At 41.4% G+C, this 19,436-nt stretch overlaps 3 protein-coding genes across 5 annotated transcripts in view; all 3 read left to right on the forward strand.

The window, feature by feature from the left end:
- Positions 1-7,098, forward strand: part of slc25a23a (solute carrier family 25 member 23a) — a 9,681-nt gene extending 2,583 nt beyond the window's left edge. The window contains exons 3-12 of one of the 2 annotated variants that reach the window (XM_035660794.1): positions 875-998; positions 1,135-1,222; positions 2,242-2,353; positions 2,577-2,735; positions 2,910-3,062; positions 4,229-4,342; positions 4,490-4,657; positions 4,739-4,886; positions 5,971-6,153; positions 6,578-7,098. In XM_035660794.1, the coding sequence (XP_035516687.1) occupies positions 875-998; positions 1,135-1,222; positions 2,242-2,353; positions 2,577-2,735; positions 2,910-3,062; positions 4,229-4,342; positions 4,490-4,657; positions 4,739-4,886; positions 5,971-6,153; positions 6,578-6,588 (1,260 nt within the window). In that variant the 3' untranslated portion in view covers positions 6,589-7,098. The other variant, XM_035660793.1, reaches the window with a different exon arrangement.
- Positions 7,099-7,248: 150 nt separating this feature from the next.
- khsrp (KH-type splicing regulatory protein) lies at positions 7,249-16,762 on the forward strand. 2 transcript variants are annotated; one of them, XM_035660792.1, is made up of 18 exons: positions 7,249-7,864; positions 10,069-10,171; positions 10,252-10,305; positions 10,392-10,428; positions 10,556-10,608; positions 10,710-10,781; positions 10,877-10,934; positions 12,123-12,270; positions 12,365-12,463; positions 12,583-12,738; positions 12,857-12,959; positions 13,284-13,408; positions 13,491-13,787; positions 13,910-14,031; positions 14,149-14,237; positions 14,399-14,605; positions 14,787-14,998; positions 15,837-16,762. In XM_035660792.1, the coding sequence occupies exons 5-18, from the start codon at positions 10,566-10,568 to the stop codon at positions 15,843-15,845; spliced, it is 1,740 nt and encodes a 579-aa protein (XP_035516685.1). In that variant the 5' UTR covers positions 7,249-7,864; positions 10,069-10,171; positions 10,252-10,305; positions 10,392-10,428; positions 10,556-10,565; the 3' UTR covers positions 15,846-16,762. The 2 variants fall into 2 exon arrangements, with proteins under 2 accessions (XP_035516685.1, XP_035516684.1); XM_035660791.1 differs by lacking the exon at positions 7,249-7,864 and adding an exon at positions 7,874-8,122.
- A 151-nt stretch (positions 16,763-16,913) lies between these two features.
- The window catches only part of dcaf15 (DDB1 and CUL4 associated factor 15), a 7,561-nt gene continuing 5,038 nt past the window's right edge, over positions 16,914-19,436 (forward strand). The window contains exons 1-6 of the mRNA XM_035660798.1: positions 16,914-17,165; positions 17,798-17,895; positions 18,445-18,583; positions 18,763-18,869; positions 18,998-19,143; positions 19,247-19,408. Of these exons, the coding sequence (XP_035516691.1) occupies positions 17,070-17,165; positions 17,798-17,895; positions 18,445-18,583; positions 18,763-18,869; positions 18,998-19,143; positions 19,247-19,408 (748 nt within the window). The 5' untranslated portion in view covers positions 16,914-17,069. The remainder of the gene's footprint in view (positions 17,166-17,797; positions 17,896-18,444; positions 18,584-18,762; positions 18,870-18,997; positions 19,144-19,246; positions 19,409-19,436) is intronic.

Genomic DNA, 19,436 nt, shown 5'->3' on the forward strand with positions numbered 1-19,436 from the left:
TGTGTGTGTGTGTGCACATGTAAAGGGCAGCATGCTGTCTATTTCTGTACAAGGAGCAGGACTTTGTAAGATGAGAATGATAACCTTTCTCTCGGTCCTACACTTCATATCTTTTCACATATGGATCATTGTCATTGTTGAGTGTCAACCTTTTCTTTTGTACCATTTCTCATTGGTTGTGTCAGTATAATCATTCCTACTGGAGCAATTTGTCTCCCTTTTTCACCACCTTTATTATGGGTAGTTTCATAGCCTGGGTCCACTTTTCCAAAGGATTTCAGTAATGGGTCAGGATCATAGTAGAAAATGTACCTTTTTCAGTATAATAAATGATATTCGGATCATAAACAAATACAGACTATATGTCTTCAATACAAAATATAAAATTTTATTAAAATATAAATATATTTACACTGTAGTTAATTAATAAAACCTTCAGAAACATTCTCATAAACAAATCCCGGAAATGCAAAGCTACCATCAATGAGATTCTTTGTAACATTTAAAAGTATAGTTCAACAGACAAATGAGTTAAATTAACATAGTTTGGTCATTCCTTGACTACACAACATGTTGTAGCTTTATTTGTCCAACAGATGGCAAGGTAGAGGAGTATTTAAAGACTACAAACCAGTGCAATCTTGATCTTGTGGTTTTTCACAGCTGTCAACTCTATTGTATTTCCACCGATAGGCTAAACTTATGCAGTTGTACAGAATTAAGAATAAAGGGATATCAGGGTTTCAGACTGTAATTTATAAAGTATTTGTTGCACTGGTGTTTACAAGCTAGCTTCTGGTTTACCAGACTGAATATCTGCCAACTGCCCAGACATTTGTTTATTATTACCTGCCCTGGCTGTCTGTTTTTTCAGCTCGTGAAGGCTGGGGACACCAACCAGGATGGAGTACTGGACTTTGAAGAGTTCACGCAGTATCTTCGCACCCATGAAAAAGAGCTCAAAATCATGTTTCGTAACCTGGACAGGAACAATGACGGTCTGTAGCAGCCCGTAGCATACAGTTTAAATAATAATTGATGGCAATATTACTTTAAAACATTCATATTGATAGGATTTTAAAATGTTCTCCATACTGTCATTTCTCTGTGTGTGTGACTGGTGGATCTTCATAGGTCACATAGATGCAGGGGAGATCCAGCACTCTCTGCACTCTATTGGTGTGAACATTAGCCTTCAGGATGCCACCAGGATTTTGCAAAGGTCTGTTAACAGTATGTTGATGTCTGATATCACATATGTGTATAAAACCTTGGCTTGCATGTTAACAACTCTCATCACTGAAACTTTGTAATATAGTGGACTGCTCTCAACTGAACTATCGTGCATAGTAGTTCAGAAACAGGTTTATACAAACAATGAAAGGCTAAAGGATTAGCTCAAATTGAGAATCCAGATTTCAGCATCAAATTGTAAGCTTTACCATGTCACACCAACAGCCAAGATACGTTCAGTAATTTTGTCTCATGAACTAACACAATTGAAGACAAAACATTTCTTCCCCCTAAAACTGGTCTCTAAGTGCATTGAGTAAATTATTACTTGTTGGAGTTCTGTCAATCAAAGATTTTAACTGATTTAGTGAGTTTAGATGGCTGGTTAAACATCCTACATCTGAGCTTTGCATCCTGATATGATACATTAAAGTGTCACTGTCTAGATGACATGTGGGACCTTCATCTGTCTAGAATAGGTCAAGAGGTTTTGGGATGATGGCAGAACATTGTAGTTGCTCTGATAATCAGAGCCTGGATGATTATTATTATTATGATTATCTGATATTCCTCCTTATGCATGTTTCCTGTTCATCCCTTCTCAAATAGGAAAGTCTGTTGAAATAATGACACAGTTACGTCTTCTAATGCTGTTGCTTTGTTGCATTGCACTTTTTCATAAGAGAAAAAATTAGCTTTCCCAACTTTCTTGCACCTAGGATTTTTGAAATGCACCTTAAGAGTTCAGTATTGGTACTTTTACTTTGAGAAGTTGCTGCATTTCCTCCATCCAGTGTCTTTAAAATAGCGTTAGTTTTGCACATTCATTTCCTCTGTTAGGTTAGGTGTCTTCTCATACTACTACTACCAAGGCATTAAAGGTTTCCTCACTTCTATCTTTAAACGTGAGCAAATTATTGATCCTACCCTCTGTAAGTCAGTGGGTACCTTAATGATTCTACTTTATATCGATTTCAGAACTTGTTTATGTGTTTATGTGTCATTCAGAATGGACAAAGACGGTACCATGACCATTGACTGGAACGAGTGGCGAGATTATTTCCTGTTTAACCCTCTCAGTAACATGGAGGACGTAGCACGCTACTGGAAACATTCAATGGTGAGATCACACACACTTGAACAAGAACAGCATTGTGTTAACATCTAAATAACAACATGGTTGAGTTAAAGGAAAAAGAAAAAAAAAATCATTTTTAGAGGAAATTTACCCCTCGATTTGAACCTCTGACTGACCGACAAGTATCGCCTTTTTGACTCTTTTCTTTCTTCCGCTCTCCCCTTTATTATCATAATCCTCATTCCAACCACCACGGGTCCAGTAGATGTTGGATATAGGTGAGCAACTGACCATCCCAGATGAATTTTCTGAAGAGGAGAAGAAGTCTGGTTATGTGTGGCGGCAGCTCATGGCTGGAGCCATTGCTGGGTCTGTATCTCGGACTGGAACTGCCCCCTTAGACCGCCTCAAAGTCTTCCGACAGGTCAGTCAGTTATGAGTTCATCTCTTAGATCAGTCTAAACAAAATGATCATTCACGTGTCACTGCCTATGTGTGAGTTTTCTGTTTATCTTTGGTTTGTGGCAGAGAGCTTTGAAATGAACCTTCAGTCAGCCATTACTGCTTTACACTAAGTGTTCCTATCTGACTCTGCCAGGTTCACGGTTCCACTGATTTTACAGGGAATGTGCGGAGCACTTTTCAGTACATGGTGAAAGAAGGAGGATTGCGGTCGTTGTGGAGAGGAAATGGAATCAATGTTCTTAAAATTGCCCCAGAAACTGCAATCAAATTCACAGCTTATGAACAGGTGGAGTAGACTTGAGACCTCCCTTATTGTTTTGGGTTTTTGGAACCTCTGAACAACATCCATTCATTTTTGAATTCCCATATGTCTTTCAGGCATCTATAATGATTTCTCATTCTCTTTCGAATATTTAAAAAAACTTTACTTACTTTACTACTTATCCATTCATCAAATGTTTAAAGGAATAATTCCACATTTTGGGAGTGTCTTGTCTGTATGCTAAATAGAAATCTATCCGCCAGCAGATAATTAGCATAGCTTAGCATGAAGACTGGAAACACAGGAAAATACTGGCCGGAGTATTTCTTGGGGTTTCTGAAAGTTGCTTGGCACCCTCACGGCGATGACAAGACTCCAAGGAAAGTAATAAAAGCAAGGATGGATCATTACACCATAACAACACTGTTCTAATGCTGTTTGGTGCCAGACTTTGTGGGAGATGCATAGAGAAGAACACTAAAACCCAACATATGTATGTCGTATGACCTTTGATGAAGAAATGCCTCTACCAAATGAAAGAAACATAGCATAACATTAACATAACTTGCATGGAGACTCCTGAAATATTAACTAAGTAACAACACACCAAAATGCTGGTGCCTCCATCACCCAGATTAATAACCTGTGAAACTGAGAGGGGAGAGATGAAGGAGTGGTCTGCCTGTTCACCAATGTACGTTCAGGTGCTACACAGTGACAATATGACCTTTCCTTTTCTTCTAGTTGCCTTGCAATTCTGCAGAAAGTCACTCCTCCCAGCCAAGAAATAGTATGACACATAACACCCTGTAAACCCACACTGTGATGTTTTTTTCACTTTGGTTTTTGTATGAATTAAACAAACGGAATATGATGTGTTAATTAGTTTGCTTTAGCGGTGCTGGTAGGTATATTTTGTTACCTTTGGACAGAGCTAAACTAGCTGTGTCCCCATGTTTCCAGTCTTTATGCTAAGCTAAGCTAACTGGCTGCTGGCTATTTTTATTGTACTTGAAAGGGGGGACGGAGGGCGTGGTTATTCTCATTCTAACTGTCAAACAATACGTGTATTTCCCAAAATGTAGCAACAGTGCATCTATTTTCCATCAATTCTATATTATCATTTGTGGGTTTTGAATTATGTTTACTTTATTTACTTTATTCTTTCTTTGCTCTGTAACTCTGTATAGATCAAGAATGTGATGCGTGGCGGTAATGAGAGTAGAAATCTGAGGGTTACTGAGAGGTTTCTTGCCGGCTGTTTGGCTGGTGCCATAGCTCAGACAGCCATCTACCCAATGGAGGTAATATCAGGGTAATAATATTCACACATAGAAACATTTATATAGCTTCAAGAAAATACACTTTTCTGAGTGGTGTGAAATGACTGATACCTTTTCTCTCTCTGTTCCTCCTTGTTGTTTTTCCTTTTCTCTTCCTTTTCCCCACAGGTGCTCAAGACCCGTCTCACACTAAGGAAAACGGGCCAATACTCAGGAATAGCAGACTGTGCAAAACAGATCATACAGAGAGAGGGTGTCACAGCCTTCTACAAGGGCTATTTACCCAACATGCTGAGTATTGTGCCTTACGCTGGCATCGACCTGGCTGTCTACGAGGTCAGAGAGACATGAAAGCACACAGCTTTCACAGTACGTCTCCTTAGCATTTACCTTAGTCTCACTCCCTCTATTCCACAGACTCTGAAGTTTGCCTGGCTGAACAGGAACAGAGGTTTGGCTGACCCAGGGGTTATGGTACTGGTCGGCTGCGGTGCTGTTTCCAGCACCTGTGGACAGCTGGCAAGTTACCCGCTGGCACTGATCCGCACCCGGATGCAGGCACAAGGTTAGGATAACGGATGTCTCATACTAATATAGATTTACAGGCACAAGGTTAGGATAACGATGGTCATACTAATATAGATACAGAGTCAAAACCTTCAGAACGTGTCTTAGTGTAAGCTTCAGTGCTCTTTATGATAGACACTCATAGTCCTTGAATGGCACCCCAAAACATATTTCCTCATTTTATGGTAACAAACAGTAGCTCCTACACACTGTAAATTTATTGAATTGCTTCATTTCTCTACAGCAGCCTTCAGCAGTCATTTGTGTTATTTTATCATTTTTTCTCCTAATGCACCCTATTGAAACAGTGCGTCTCAATAGAGGTGCGTTCACTTTTCTTGTAAAGATGAGGAACCATCCAACAACCCCTTGTGTGCATTTGTTATATTTCTCCCCAAATACGTTCATGTTTTTCCTTCAATTCATCACCCATCTGTATGTGCAAGGAAGCATGCTAATTTAGCAAACCCCAGCACTATAAAACTATGAGTAAAGGTATATACTGTAACTTAATGCTGACTGTTTTCCAAAGCATTCTAGCTGCTAGATTGACTTCATATCTTCTTGTGAGCCATAGGTTTACATACATAAATTAAGAAAAGGAGGATTTTTGTCAAAGGTTGATTCTTGCATAATGTTGGAGCTTTACTGAATGCAACAGGTTTTCAAGACGCCCCTGCTCGCAACTGCATCATGATTCAACACTAATGTAAACTTGATAAAGCAACAGTAAAGGAAACCAAATGTTTATTGTGCGTGATTTCTTCTCTTAGGCAAACTTAGGCAAAGTTTCTCTCACAAAACCAATGGCTGCCTGATAGGTACAAAAATCATTTCAAACTATATCCAGTCAGGAATATGTGGTGGAATTTGCGAGATGTGATAGTATGTGAATCCTGAGTGAAGGTTTCTTTTATCAAACTACCATTTCTGAGGTCTCAGTGCATTATATGCTTTGGAAAATATCTGGCAGTAATGTAATTGCAGGTCTATCGTCTTTATTAGTACCAGGTGTCACCAGAGTCTCATGTAGTGAGAGACCAGAAGTCATCAGTGAAGCTCATCTTTTTCTTTCCCCTCAGCTTCAGTGAAGGGATCCCCTAAACTCTCCATGTCGACGTTACTCTACAACATCATGACCCAGGAGGGGGTGGCTGGACTTTATCGAGGAATTTCCCCTAACCTGCTGAAAGTCATCCCTGCTGTCAGTGTGTCCTACGTCGTCTACGAATACACGAGGATAGTCCTGGGAGTGGACATTGAGGGTAGGAGAGGCGGGAAAGGGAATGGGTAGAAAAAGGTTTGGGGTGGCTTTCAACTACAAGCATGAACAAATCTGTTGGCAATGCATGAGGAACTGGGCCTTGACTGGGGATGAATACATGGTCCTGTGATCACAGGTCTTGAGCTTGCAGGATGGGGATGATAGGATGGAACATAAACCATGCAGCTCACATTTGGAGGAGCTTACCTGAACTGCTGACTGAGGTTTGACTGACAGCTGGCAGCTGCTGTGATGAGATTCACGTGTGATATATTGCAGTGCAATGCATGCCAGCAGTTAATTAACTAGCCTCCTGCTATTGCATTGACTTTGACAGATGAAGACGAGCATGAACTTGCCTGAGAACAAACAGAACCAAACTTGGGAGCCATGTTACATTCCTACAGCATTATCTTTTCTCCTAGGTGATGTATAGAGAAGATAAAGGATTGATAGGAGGACTGATCCAATTGACCCTGAAGTCGCTGCACACAGGTGGAGTTACAGAGTCAGGACTTTGATTGACTCATCTTAAACCAATGTTACAAATACTAATGTAGAGAAATAATTACCAAACAACAGCAGAAAACTACTGAACTGAAGCACAACAGAGGACTTTATATTTTACAGGAGTGAAACTGACACAGCCATATCAAGCAAGTAGGACCCTTGATAACCTCTCATGTAAAATTCTTATGTTTTATAAGTCTTCCTGTTCAGAGAGGTGTGTTTGTGTCTTTTTTTCTAATGTTTGAAACACACTACTGGGTCCAGTGCCACATAGTATTTTCATAAACTGTATGTATATACACTATGGTAAAGGGTTTGTCTGTATCATGAAACAATAACAAATGCTATTTAATGCCAATGAACATTTTTAATGTGTCAGTATTTATTATAGAATATGCTAATAAACCCATGCATTGGGCTGCTTTTGTTAAAAAAATGCCATTAAGCTTTTTTTTTGTAGAACTGAAATGTTGAGAATTGGTAGCTTTCCGTAGACCAGACAGCCTAATAAACTCACTGCACTAATACTCAGCCATTTGTCCTTATGAGCTTCAACCCTGTTGCCTTTAGTTGCCATGCAACAGTACCTAAGTACGTTGTCACTAATTACTTTTGTCCATTCAATATAGTTTCACTAAATAGCTCTGGCAGTGCAGTATAATAGTTATGCAAGCAAGGGGAACTATAATGCCAAAAGGGACCGCTCATATGCAGTTTGATCCCATGGTTTCCAAACAAATAATTGAATACGATGTTTTTTAGAAAGCTTTATTTTACAAGTCTGTCAAAGTGTTAAATAAACAAATAAATGTTTATTGGCTAAAGGGACACATGCCTTGTTTATAAGTTAGTTGTGTTGACCTTGCTACCTCTTGCCTTACAATAACATGATGTATAATTATTATTAAAAATAAGATGCATTGTCTCCGATAATGCATGAAACCCTTATTCACTGTTTTTAACACGTTTTTACAAGTGCAAGTTCTATTTTTACACCTTAGTTGTTACAAATTATATTTCCCATTGTAAAATAGTTAATAAATATATAATGTCTTAATTCAATTGGGCGTCATCTGCACCCCGGCCAGCCCACCTCCAGCCCAGGAGGTGGCGGTATCTTCACTTTATAACACTGGACGTCAACAGCCCGCGGTACAAGGAAGAAGAGGAAGAGGAAGAAGAAGAAGACCCGGCTGTTCAAGGTTCGTTGATTGGTTATTTTAAGTAGGGAAGTTTGCCGGCGTGGTAGGCAGCCTCACTCACATTGGTGTCCTCCGTACGCTCCTGTTTAGCCTTCCCGCTTCTGCGCAGCTCGACCCGGCCGAAGCATTCAGCCTGCCCCCTGTGTCTATTTGCCCCTTGTGAGCAGCATGTCTGATTACGGCGCTCTGCCGACAAACGGAGTCGGCGCTGGGATGAAAAACGACGCTTTTGCAGATGCTGTACAACGAGCTAGACAGGTAAAGACAAACCGAGAGCTCGACCACAAGAGGAGGCAGCCGGAGAGCGAGTTAGCTGCTGGGAAACTGAAGCTAGCTTAATTACCCGTGACGTTAGCCGTACTTAACTAGCTACCCGCTACTAGCAGCGAGCTAGTAGCATTGTAGCATTGTAGCATTACCATTCATTTGTGTTAACACGCTGACCGACCGGGTCGACTGATCGGTTACAAACGGTGGTGGATTGAACCGCGGCAGCAATGTAGGTCACTGCTTCACGTACAATAGAGGATTTGGTCGACAGCGGGAACCGCGGGTGAGGTTAAGGACCAGCTAATTGAGCTGTGTTATAGTGTTAGTTCACGGTAGGAGGATAATTTAACTCCTCAATGTGTGAAACACCATTTTACAACAAATGGACCATTAACTCACATTGTCGAGACATTGTAATGTCCGGAGACGAGCTCCACCGACTCTCTTATTGGACTGTATTGATAACTAGTATTACAGGGACAAAAGTAAGTTAGAGACTTAAATTAAATTAGATGTTTCTTTTACGGTCAGCGGTGAGAGAGTGAAACTGCCTTACAGGTCTTTGTATTTAGGGCAGCGACGACTAACTGTTCGCATTATAGATTAATCTATCGAGGTTTTATTCTATCTATAAAATAGAAAACTGAAACTAGAGATTGTTTGACCACGTTTGCTTTTTTGTTTAATTTATCAAACACAAAAAAAATGTTGTAGCTTGTTTTCTGTCTATTGAGTAATCAATTAATTGTTTCAGCTAAAACAAAGGTCTCTGTTTTTAGTCATGTAGAAATAAAAGGGGGATTCAAGCAATTCAGTATTGCACTTCCATTAAGTTGAGGCACTAGTGAGGAAAAATAACAAAAGAGGAGGTAAAAAATGAATGCAGCAGAAACACAGTAGTGTGGGTCAGTCCTCAAAACTAAGGATGTCCCATGGACAAAAAATATGACCTGAGATACAAAGATGGTGTGTGGGAGAGTAAACCAATGTATCATTAGCAATAAGATGACTACATTCATAAATCAGTATTGTATTCCTATGTTCTTTTATGTTAACTCAAGGTTACTTTATTTGTACCCACAGGTAGATTTGGTCTGTTAAAAGATGACCAAATTATACAAACAATAGATAAACATAATACAACCATGATAAATTATAAAAGACAAGTGCCCCAGGCTCTAAAAATCAGGACTTGTAAAGAGATCAATTTTAAAGGGACACTCTGCCTTGCTGTAGAAGCAACTTCCCTCGAGGGCCAAAAATAAAGTGGAAAGTGAAAGTTACGTCATGGATACGTATCGTTTTCATTGTTAGGTGTGCAAATTTGAAAAATGTGAGGTGGCACCAGCATGAGCTCTATGCTATATGTCACATGCTTACACCCACAAAATCAAACGTAGAGGTCTCTCCCTCTCCTCTCCCCTCGCTCCCCATTCTCCCCTCCCTATAGGTGCAGTGTAGGGAACAAAGAGCAACACATCTATGGTGGTACCGGAGTGATTGAAGTGATGCAAGTTACTGAAACACAATTATTAAATATTAAGAGTTTCAGTTGGGACTATAGTTGTTAAGTATGGGACAGCTAAAGGTAGAAGGTGGGACAGTTCATTTTGAGCCCTGGTCAAGCCTCAAAGACTAGATCCTGTATTTCCCATGATGTAAATTATTGCCATTGCTAGACCCTCCCTGTCTAGTAAATGCCCCCGTCTTTCAAACTCAACAGCTCACACAAAGGCTTTCCGTTCTAAATGTGTGGTCTTTAGGCCCAGATGACCTCGTCAGTGTGGTGCTCATGAGTAAATTGATCTTCATGCATCACAACTTCTGCTGTCTGTTGTTGAGATTCTCCCGCCAAAACTCTGGGTCCCTGAGAGTTCTTCATCACTGTCTTGGGGACGTATTGCAGAACCTTTATCCAGTGTATGTCTTTCTAGATTGCGGCTAAAATCGGTGGAGACGGTGTTCCCTCAGTGAGCAACAACGGAGGTGCTGAGAGCTATCCATTCGCAGCACAGAAACGATCCCTGGAAGAAGCAGGTTAAAAATCAGCACAAACGAACACATGATCAGCATTTGTTTCTCTACATTGTAAGACTCACACTTTCTTCTGTTTTCAGATGAACCCGATGCTAAGAAGGTAGCATCACAGAGCGAAATAGATTCAGCATTGTGTACGTTAAATACACACATTGATCCAATTGCAAGCACTCGCTCTGCTCAGTTTCCAGCCTCTCACCACTTGTTCCTTCTCTTACAGCTATTGGAGCTCAGCTAGCTGCTCTGTCCCAACAAAGGTACGGGTTTATTTTAAGTGTTTCTTTTACTGAACATTTTGGGGGCTTGTGGTTATGACAGAGACAAGATCCTTTTTATATATATACCTTTTTTTTTTTCATTTTTTTTTTTTATTTGCACCACCAGGCCCTCCACAATGACAGAAGAGTACAGGGTGCCCGATGGCATGGTTGGTCTAAGTGAGTACATGCACATACATTTAAACCATAGACATGATGCTTGAGTTGCTGCGTTACATGTTCAATCTAACATCTAAACCTCTTTGCTGTTGTCTTCAAAGTCATTGGCAGAGGAGGTGAACAGATTAACAAAATACAGCAAGATTCTGGCTGCAAGGTCCAGATTGCACACGGTGAGCTAAGTGCCAAGCCCAGAATTACTAAGTCAAAATGTAATGGATTTTCCAGTTGCTCTTGGATTGATACATATTTTCTTATTCATTCACAGACAGTGCTGGTCTTTCAGAAAGAAGTGTTTCTCTGACCGGGTCACCAGATGCTGTACAGTAAGTTGGTGTTCATATTTAAAACAATGCAACTATTCCACTCAGTTTGGTTTGTGGGGACTTTTTGTCAATGGATGTCTAGCAGCTTGGCTCAAAGATGAAGAAATGACCTTATTCAGCTTCTCCAGAGATTTATCGGCTGGTTTAAAGTTTATTAAGAAAGCGTAGTTCTCGCTTAAAGGGGACCTATTATGCTCACTTCCAGCTCTATATTCTTAGACTCCACTAGAGTAGGTTTGCATGATTCATTCTTAAATAACAACCTTATTTATCTTCATGCATCCTCAGTTTGTCCTCTGATTGAAACAAGCTGTCTGTAACTATAACTTTATTCACTAATGTTGGTGGACTGGATCATATATTATGGAGTAAATATTTTCTTGTTTCCCTCTGATTTTCTCTGGCTGCTATGCATCAACTTTCAGTGGTTTTTCAGAGTTTACTAATGGAAGTATAGCTACTTGTTAGCAGGTAGGTACTTTAGCTGCTAACTGTAGCTGCTGTTGTCTGGTTAGCATGCAGCTAACTTAGCCATCCTATTGGGTGACTTTAGCAGACTGGGTTCTCAGCGTACGTTACATCACTAGTACAGGAGCTTTGGACCTAGCGGCTAGCTAATGGCAACAAGTAAGGTGAATACGTCCACCAGTAAACTCCTTAAATCTCAAAGTTGAAAGAGGGGGGGGAAAAACACAGAAAATATGCAAACTCACAACCAAAAAAGCACTTTTGCAAGACATACAAAAGCTCGAAGGGTAGTCCCTGACTCCTGAGCACTTTGACAGATTACGCACGTCTCTCTACTTTTGTTGGTATGCTCAGCCGTGCTCTGCCCCATTTTATTTATTTAAAAAAAACAAAAAAAAAAACTGGTGGGTGGAAGTTCGTGGTCAGGGCTCAGGGCACAAAGGTGTCTTAACCATGATGTGCGCAGTCAGACGAGGGGAAAGGATTTCCGTTTGTTTAACTTCTCAGAATGATTGTTCAAAATTTGTTGGGTCTAGGTTAATGAGTTTTCTGCCTTCTGAAAGGACATACTGCTTGATCCCCTAGACATCCATGAATTCAGCCAAAGCCTTCTTGCACTGCCTGTAATAAGTCGGAATAGTGCGAACCATTACCAAATTGCTTGCATGACCTGTAATTCAATAATTTAATCACCCTTCTTTCATTTGAATTTGCTTCCAGGAGAGCCAAGGCACTTATCGATGACATAGTGTCAAGGGGTCATGAGTCGACCAATGGGCAGTCAGGTTCCATGCAGGAGATGATCATCCCTGCAGGCAAGGCCGGCCTTATTATAGGCAAAGGAGGAGAGACCATCAAACAGCTACAGGTAAGAATCACATGGTACCTTTTTGATATAACTCTATAATCACTCAATTTGGTCAGTGTAATCAGTGTAACATTACTCTCCTGCAAAATATTAGGAACGGGCTGGAGTTAAAATGATTCTCATTCAAGATGGATCCCAGCCACCCAACATTGATAAACCCCTACGCATCATTGGAGACCCCTTCAAAGTGCAGGTACTCTTTAAGCACTGTTGAGAAGGTTCTGACTAAGTGGGACATGTTTTGTGCCCCTGTTTACCCTTCAAATCATCATATCTTCCTTGTGTTGATTTTTATTTTTATTTTTTTTTTAGCAAGCTAAGGAGATGGTCAATGAGATTCTACGAGACAGGGATCATGCAGGTTTTGGAGACAGGAGTGAATATGGATCAAGGATGGGAGGAGGAGGAGGAGGAGGTGGTGGTGGCATAGGCGGTGGCGGCGTTGGCGGCGGCGGTGGCGGCATTGATGTAAGTAATCCTTTTGTTTTTTAAATACAAAAAAAAGTTATGAGTGACGCCTATTTTTAAAAACATTTATAAAATAAATGGATGAGACTCAACTACTTTTGTTTTTGTAATTCTGCAGATAGCTGTGCCTCGCCATTCTGTGGGAGTTGTAATTGGCCGAAGTGGGGAAATGATCAAGAAGATCCAGAGCGATGCTGGGGTGAAGATACAGTTTAAACCAGGTAAGCTCTCCACTTGCAGGAATATTATCTCATGTTTTACCATTTAGGTGGCAGGAAACATACTTTAATTTTGTTGTATTTAGCTTACTGTAGTTATCTTAATTGTGCTGTTTTTCCAGTGTCTTTTACATCTGAAGCTAGTTAAAATTGCAGCTACTATAATATTGACCAGGTATGAAGAAATATGGATCCATAAGACTTTAAAAGTCAGTCATCTGGACTGATGCAAAATCTCCTCTCTTTCCAGTTGATCCTTTTGATTTCAGTCCCCGTACAAACTTCTGCCAATAATAAATGTGCCTGTCCCTTTGTCATCCCTTACAGATGATGGTACAGGTCCTGATAAAATAGCCCATATCATGGGTCCACCAGACCAGTGTGAGCATGCGGCCTCAATCATCACTGACCTGCTACAGAGCATCCGTGCCAGAGAGGAGGGCGGGCAGGGGGTAGGTACAAGCTGTTGACAGAAACGGAGCCTTGCTGTTTGTTGAACAGTTAAACCTAACGTGAGGCACGTTATCTCCACAGGGTCCCTCAGGTCCTGGTGCAGGGATGCCGCCTGGTGGGCGAGGACGGGGTAGAGGCCAGGGTAACTGGGGTCCTCCAGGAGGAGAGATGACTTTCTCAATTCCTGCCCACAAATGTGGGCTTGTCATCGGCAGAGGAGGAGAGAATGTCAAGTCCATCAACCAACAGACCGGTGCATTTGTGGAGATATCTCGTCAGCCTCCGCCAAACGGAGACCCAAACTTCAAGCTGTTCACCATCCGAGGGTCCCCCCAACAGATTGATCATGCGAAGCAGCTTATAGAAGAGAAGATTGAGGTACGTTCAAGTGACTCAGAGCAAAGAGAATAAATGGTTCAAACCTGTTACACAGTTAACAAAGGAGAACACACACTCTTGGTTGATTTGAAGTTTGAGTTGCTTCTTCCTGTTTTCTCCAGGCTCCGTTGTGTCCAGTGGGGGGTGGTGGTGGTGGTGGTCCTGGTCCAGGAGGCCCAGGTGGTCCAATGGGTCCCTATAATCCCAACCCTTATAATGCAGGGCCTCCTGGTGGTGCTCCTCAGTAAGTACAATTCAGAAATAATGACACTTGAATGCAGGAATTTTTAATTTTCCTTCAAGACAGAATAGTATAAAAAAGTAGTTTGTGTTTTTTAAATGGTGCTGTCCTCCTCTCCAGTGGTGCCGCACCTGGTGGCCCCCAGTTTTGTCCTCAGGGTTGGGGAAACACCTATCAGCAGTGGCAAGCCCCAAGTCCACATGACCCCAGTAAGTTCCTTCATTCTTCTCAGCTTTTCTGTTTCTGTACTTAACACCTAAAGTTATTATTTTTTAATTTTGTAGGGAACTCTGTAAATGGTTTCAGGTATAAGTGTATTCTTCTAAATAAAAGACTTTATTCATACTATTTTCCTTCCTCCCCTCATAAGGTAAGGCAGCGGCCGACCCGAATGCAGCATGGGCAGCCTACTATGCACAGTATTATGGCCAACAGCCAGGGGGTGCCATGGCAGCCCAGACTCCAGGAGCCCCTGCAGCTGCTTCACCAGGGGATCAGAGCCAAGCAGCACAGGCCTCTGGGGGCCAGCCAGACTACACCAAAGCCTGGGAGGAGTACTACAAAAAGATGGGCATGAGTAAGTGGGATCTACTGTGAGGTTTAGACTACAAGGTTCTCTCTGGAAGAATGAACAGAGTATTGTTCGTATTACATTTAGTACTATTGGTATTGGAATTATTACTGTTAAATGAATCAGTCACACTGGTGTTGGTTGTGTACTGTGAAATAAAAGAGTGCATGACTGTGTGTTTCCCCAGCCCAGCCAGCTGGAGGGGCAGCAGCTGCTCCAGGTGCAGCAGCAACTGCCACAGCAGTGGCAGCAGCGGCTGCAGGAGGAGGGGGCGCTGCAGCTGGAGGCCAGCAGGACTACAGCGCAGCCTGGGCTGAATACTACAGACAGCAGGCTGCCTACTATGGACAGGGAGGACAGGCACCTGGACAGGCACCTGGTCCACAGCAAGGACAACAGGTAATACATCCACAACCAGAGTCCAAAATTAACCTTGTAGCTGCCAAGGTCTAGTGAGCTAAAAACAATTATCTGCCAAGAACAAGGGATGTCACAAGAACTGATACTTGGGTACCAAGTCGATGCCAAAATTCTGAAAACTTGACAGCACTAATATTCAGTACTCGGTACTACGGGGCAGCATTTTCACCTGGATGGATGCAGTTCTTTTCTTAATGCAAAGCAGAGCTATTAACCTATATTGCATCCCTATTTTATACCGTGGTTTTAAATTGGGTATCGAGAATTGTGGAGTTTTACTGGTGTTTGTATCCACTACTAAATGTCTAACAAGAACACATTACCAAAATATTGAATACCCATTTTTACAGAAATGTTTCCCTGACTGTTTTGTACCTTTTTTGTGATTTTTAGAATGAGATATTGTGAGTTATTAGTTTTAATCACTTGCATTGTTTCTATCTTTATATATCATTATTGGTGAACTATAAAACTTGAGGATTGTAGTAAAATGACTGTAGCTTAGAGAAGCATCCAGGCAGTCAACAAATGGATGGATATCACTTTGTGTACAGGCAGTTTAACTAGCCACCATTTCTGTTGGTTTGATTTGTTCAGTTCAATCAGATCTTTACATTGTACAACAGGAGCAAACTTTAAGAACATGCAAAAACCTCATTTAAAGTGTGGCACTGTGAGGACTGTTGGGCAGTTGACAGTTTATCGGCCATGAAATATTGGGTCTGTTCATATACTTCACACACACCATATGAGCCAGAATTTTCACATTTCTCTACAAAGCAAAGACTAAAAAACAATTATTTGTCTCTCTTTCCAGGCCCAGTAAACGACGGACTCGGACGGTTGCGATGGCTCTCTGGACTCGTTTGTTCTTTTCTATCAAGAGATTTCCTTTTTGGCTTTAATCAGACAAGACCATGGTTTACTCATCCACCTCGACATTTTCTATTCCAACATTGTTGTTTGGGGGTTTTTTTTAAGTCAAAATTGTAGAAAGGAAAAAGGGAACACATTTTGCCCATGCATTGAACAAAGCACTAAATAACTACTTGGGTTATAATTCAGTTTGCCCCTGAATCAGTTTTCACCTCACCCACACCTTGTTATACATCCGATCCTTTTTTAAAATGTGAAATAATAAGCATCTTTGCTTGCAAGCTAGCACAACAACACCATCTCAACACTGACTTAAATTTAAGTAGTTTTTCCCCATCAATTTCCTGAGGGTAAAAAAAAAAAAACAGTCTAGCAGTATTTTGAATATATTCAGAAATTATGTTTGTAAGAAATACAGAAATGTGGGTCTTTTTTTTTCTTTTTTTTTTTTTTCTTGGTATATATATTTTTTTTTTTTTAAACTTCATTTTTAAAAACATTCCCAGTGTTTAAGTTGCAGGTGTATTTCTATCTGCTATCATGATTTCTTAGTTTTCATTTTATTCATTGTAATTATTTTCTGTAAGGGGGGTTGTGTGTGTCTGTATACAGTGTATGCTACTGAACAGAAAAATGTGTGAAAGTTGGCTGTAATAAGGCACTAAACTGCCCTACAGTATGTAGGCTGGTTGTGTGTGCATGTATGTGTTTGTGTGCTTGCCTGCCCTCGATTTAATTTCATTATTGTTGGAGATTGTTTTGTTTTTTGTTGTTCCGATAGGTTCCGTTACTGTATGCTGATTTTTTTTTTTTTAATGTTATTTTTTACAGCTTGTTTTTAAATACTTAATAAAAACATTCAAATTACCAGTTTCTCTCTCTATCTCTTGTGTGGCCATCAACAGCATTATGATTGGTGGTTTAACATTTAGACGTAGCGCTAAAGTCGTATCAGATAAACGACTGAACTTACATTGCACTAGTAATGCTGGAAGAGACGAGCCTATATAACAGAGCTATTTAAGGTCCCTCTGTAGGGTGTCCCCTCTGTCGCTCCCTACCTTTGTTGTGGTCTTGATGGATGTGTCCACCGGGGAGTGAGGGCAGTCCCGTGCAGCCTGCGGACCAATAGCGACAGTCCTCAGAGCAGCGAGGGACAGCAGTTCAGTGAGAGATGGCGCCCAGCTCGAAATCCGAAAAGGACGACAGCAAACAGAAAGCTCAAAGGAAACACAGAGACCATGTCGTGAAGCTTCTCATGCGCGGGAAGGTAGGCATGAATCCACGAAACGTGTGACATGAAACAGGGGAAGGGTGGATCCGAAATAATGGCAGACTGCTTCAGTGAAAGCCGCCTTGTTTCCAGTAGCTTCAGGGGCTAGGTTAGCTGCTAACTAGCTCGGCAGCTAACTAACGTCTAATGGCAGACAGGTGGCTAATGAGCTAATGCTACAAAGTGTGAAGACATCGAGTGACTCCTACTTTCTAGCCTATTGTCTCGGTGTTTGTCTCTCTTCGTGTGTTTTACTTAACTGCCGCATAGACATCTGAATGGAAAGGAACAGGCTTAGCATGCTAGCTGTTAAAGTCAATGGCAAATACCTTTTTATTGTAATATGTGAGCTCAATCTGCGTTAGCTTCAGCTAAAGCACAGCAGCAACTTAAATGCAGCCTCGACCCTTACATATAACACCTGAGCAGACACCTGAGCAGTGTGTGTGCTCAACCCTGTTACATGCTCTGGTGTGTTGCTGGGGGATTTGTACGAAGCTGGATTTTCTTCTGTTGTGAACCATCCCGACTGAAAAGGAGACCCCATCATACTGCCAGCCCTGTATCTGCTACACAGTTCTGTGTGCTCATTTATCCTCGTCTGTATTCACTCTCTGCTTGTTCTGCAGCTGTCAGGACAGTTTTCTCAGCGTCTGTTCAGGAAGCTGCCACCCCGAGTATGTGTCCCATTGAAGAACATTGTCAGCGAGGAGTTCCTGAGAGCAGGGTCAGTGTGTGTGTGTGTGTGTGTGTGTGTTTAATAAATGGGTTTGTTGTCATTAAGCGCCTTATCTTACAGAGTGGACTGCAGTACACCTTGTTTAGCTCACTGAGAGCATTTAAATCCAAATGAGATGTTTGCTGTGTCAGTCAGGATTGTTGATGCTCTGTCTACACGTGATCCTGCTGCATGATTACCTCCACTCAAGAAATCTGCCAATACAGATGAAAGATCCAAAACTAATATTCTCTTTTTCACAAATTAAAAATCTGCATACCTCAATTAATCAGAATCATTTCTGTGTAAGGCAGCAGGAGGCCAGGGATTGCTGTGGCACTAAAATCTGCGTCGGCAGCCCCTTCACGACATAATAAATATAACTGATAATGAAAACGATTTATAATGTTATTGACTAAGAAACTTTATTTAATATGGCCATGGCTGATACCCAGTCTGCTTTATAAGGTCACTATCAGTGCCAATATTAACCAGATTGGTGCTGCTAGTGACCATGTGTAATATTCTTCAACATTGGTGCATCATTTTTTTTTCTAGACATATCTTTCTTGGCTTTACCAAATGCGGCCGCTACGTTCTGTCCTACACCAGTGACTGTGGGGAAGATGATGATTTCTCTTTCTATACCTACCATCTCTATTGGTGGGAGTTCAACCTGCACAGTAGACTCAAACAGGTAAAGGAAAGGAAATGTACTCACTAGAACCTTGTTGTGATCCATCCATCAGAATGAGCACAAATTAAGACTAATTAGATACCATGTCTTCCTGTTAGAATTATAACTGCAGAACGCCTATAAGTCAACTTAATGTGTAGATATCTCGTCCTTTGTCTCATGTGTGCTTTTTCTCTCAGGTCCACCATGTGCGTCTGTTTGCAGGAGAGGAAATCTACAGCGACCTGTACCTGACTGTGTGTGAGTGGCCAAACGACCACTCCAAAATTGTCATCTTTGGCTTCAAGTAAGAAATAATAAACACATCTATCAGCAGCCACGTGGAGCTGATTCAGTTTAAGCTAGAATGATGTTATTGCGGTGTGTAGGTAATCGATGAGTCATTTTGTATTCCTGTGTGGTTCTGCCTGCCAGCACACGCAGTTCAAGCTCCGTTCTGATGAACTTAATGATGAGTGATGAAAACAACAGAGACATCTACATCACCATCGCCTCCATGCCTCCTCCTAAACCTTGCTCTCACTGCTGCCCAGTTCCCTCAGCCACCACCATACGCACAGGTAAACACACACACACTTACTGTTGTCACTACCCCTCTCTCTCTCACTGTCTCTCTCTTGCTCTCTCTCATCCTCATCTCACTTCATCCTTTTCTCTCCCCAGGAAGTGGTGAGTGTCTGGAGCATGGCTACGTGCTCAACAGCAGGTACCAGGTGGTGTACCCGTTCCCCACTTTTCAGCCTGCTTTCCAGCTGAAGAAGGACCAGGTCATCCTGTTAAACACTAGCTACTCTCTGGTGGCCTGCGGCATCTCCCTCTGCCCAGGTGACACACACACACACAAAACAGTAGA

This window comes from Morone saxatilis, unplaced genomic scaffold, assembly GCF_004916995.1.
Source record: "Morone saxatilis isolate NCDOM2014 unplaced genomic scaffold, NCSU_SB_2.0 Contig17, whole genome shotgun sequence".
Taxonomy (NCBI): domain Eukaryota; kingdom Metazoa; phylum Chordata; class Actinopteri; family Moronidae; genus Morone; species Morone saxatilis.

Excerpts from the sequence above, each read along its gene's own strand:
- khsrp (XM_035660791.1), top strand. The coding sequence starts at position 8,033 with ATGTCTGATTACGGCGCTCTGCCGACAAACGGAGTCGGCGCTGGGATG. Across the intron at positions 10,782-10,876 it reads CAAGGTCCAGATTGCACACG|ACAGTGCTGGTCTTTCAGAA; the intron begins GTGAGCTAAGTG and ends ATTCATTCACAG. Across the intron at positions 13,409-13,490 it reads GAGAGGAGGGCGGGCAGGGG|GGTCCCTCAGGTCCTGGTGC; the intron begins GTAGGTACAAGC and ends TTATCTCCACAG.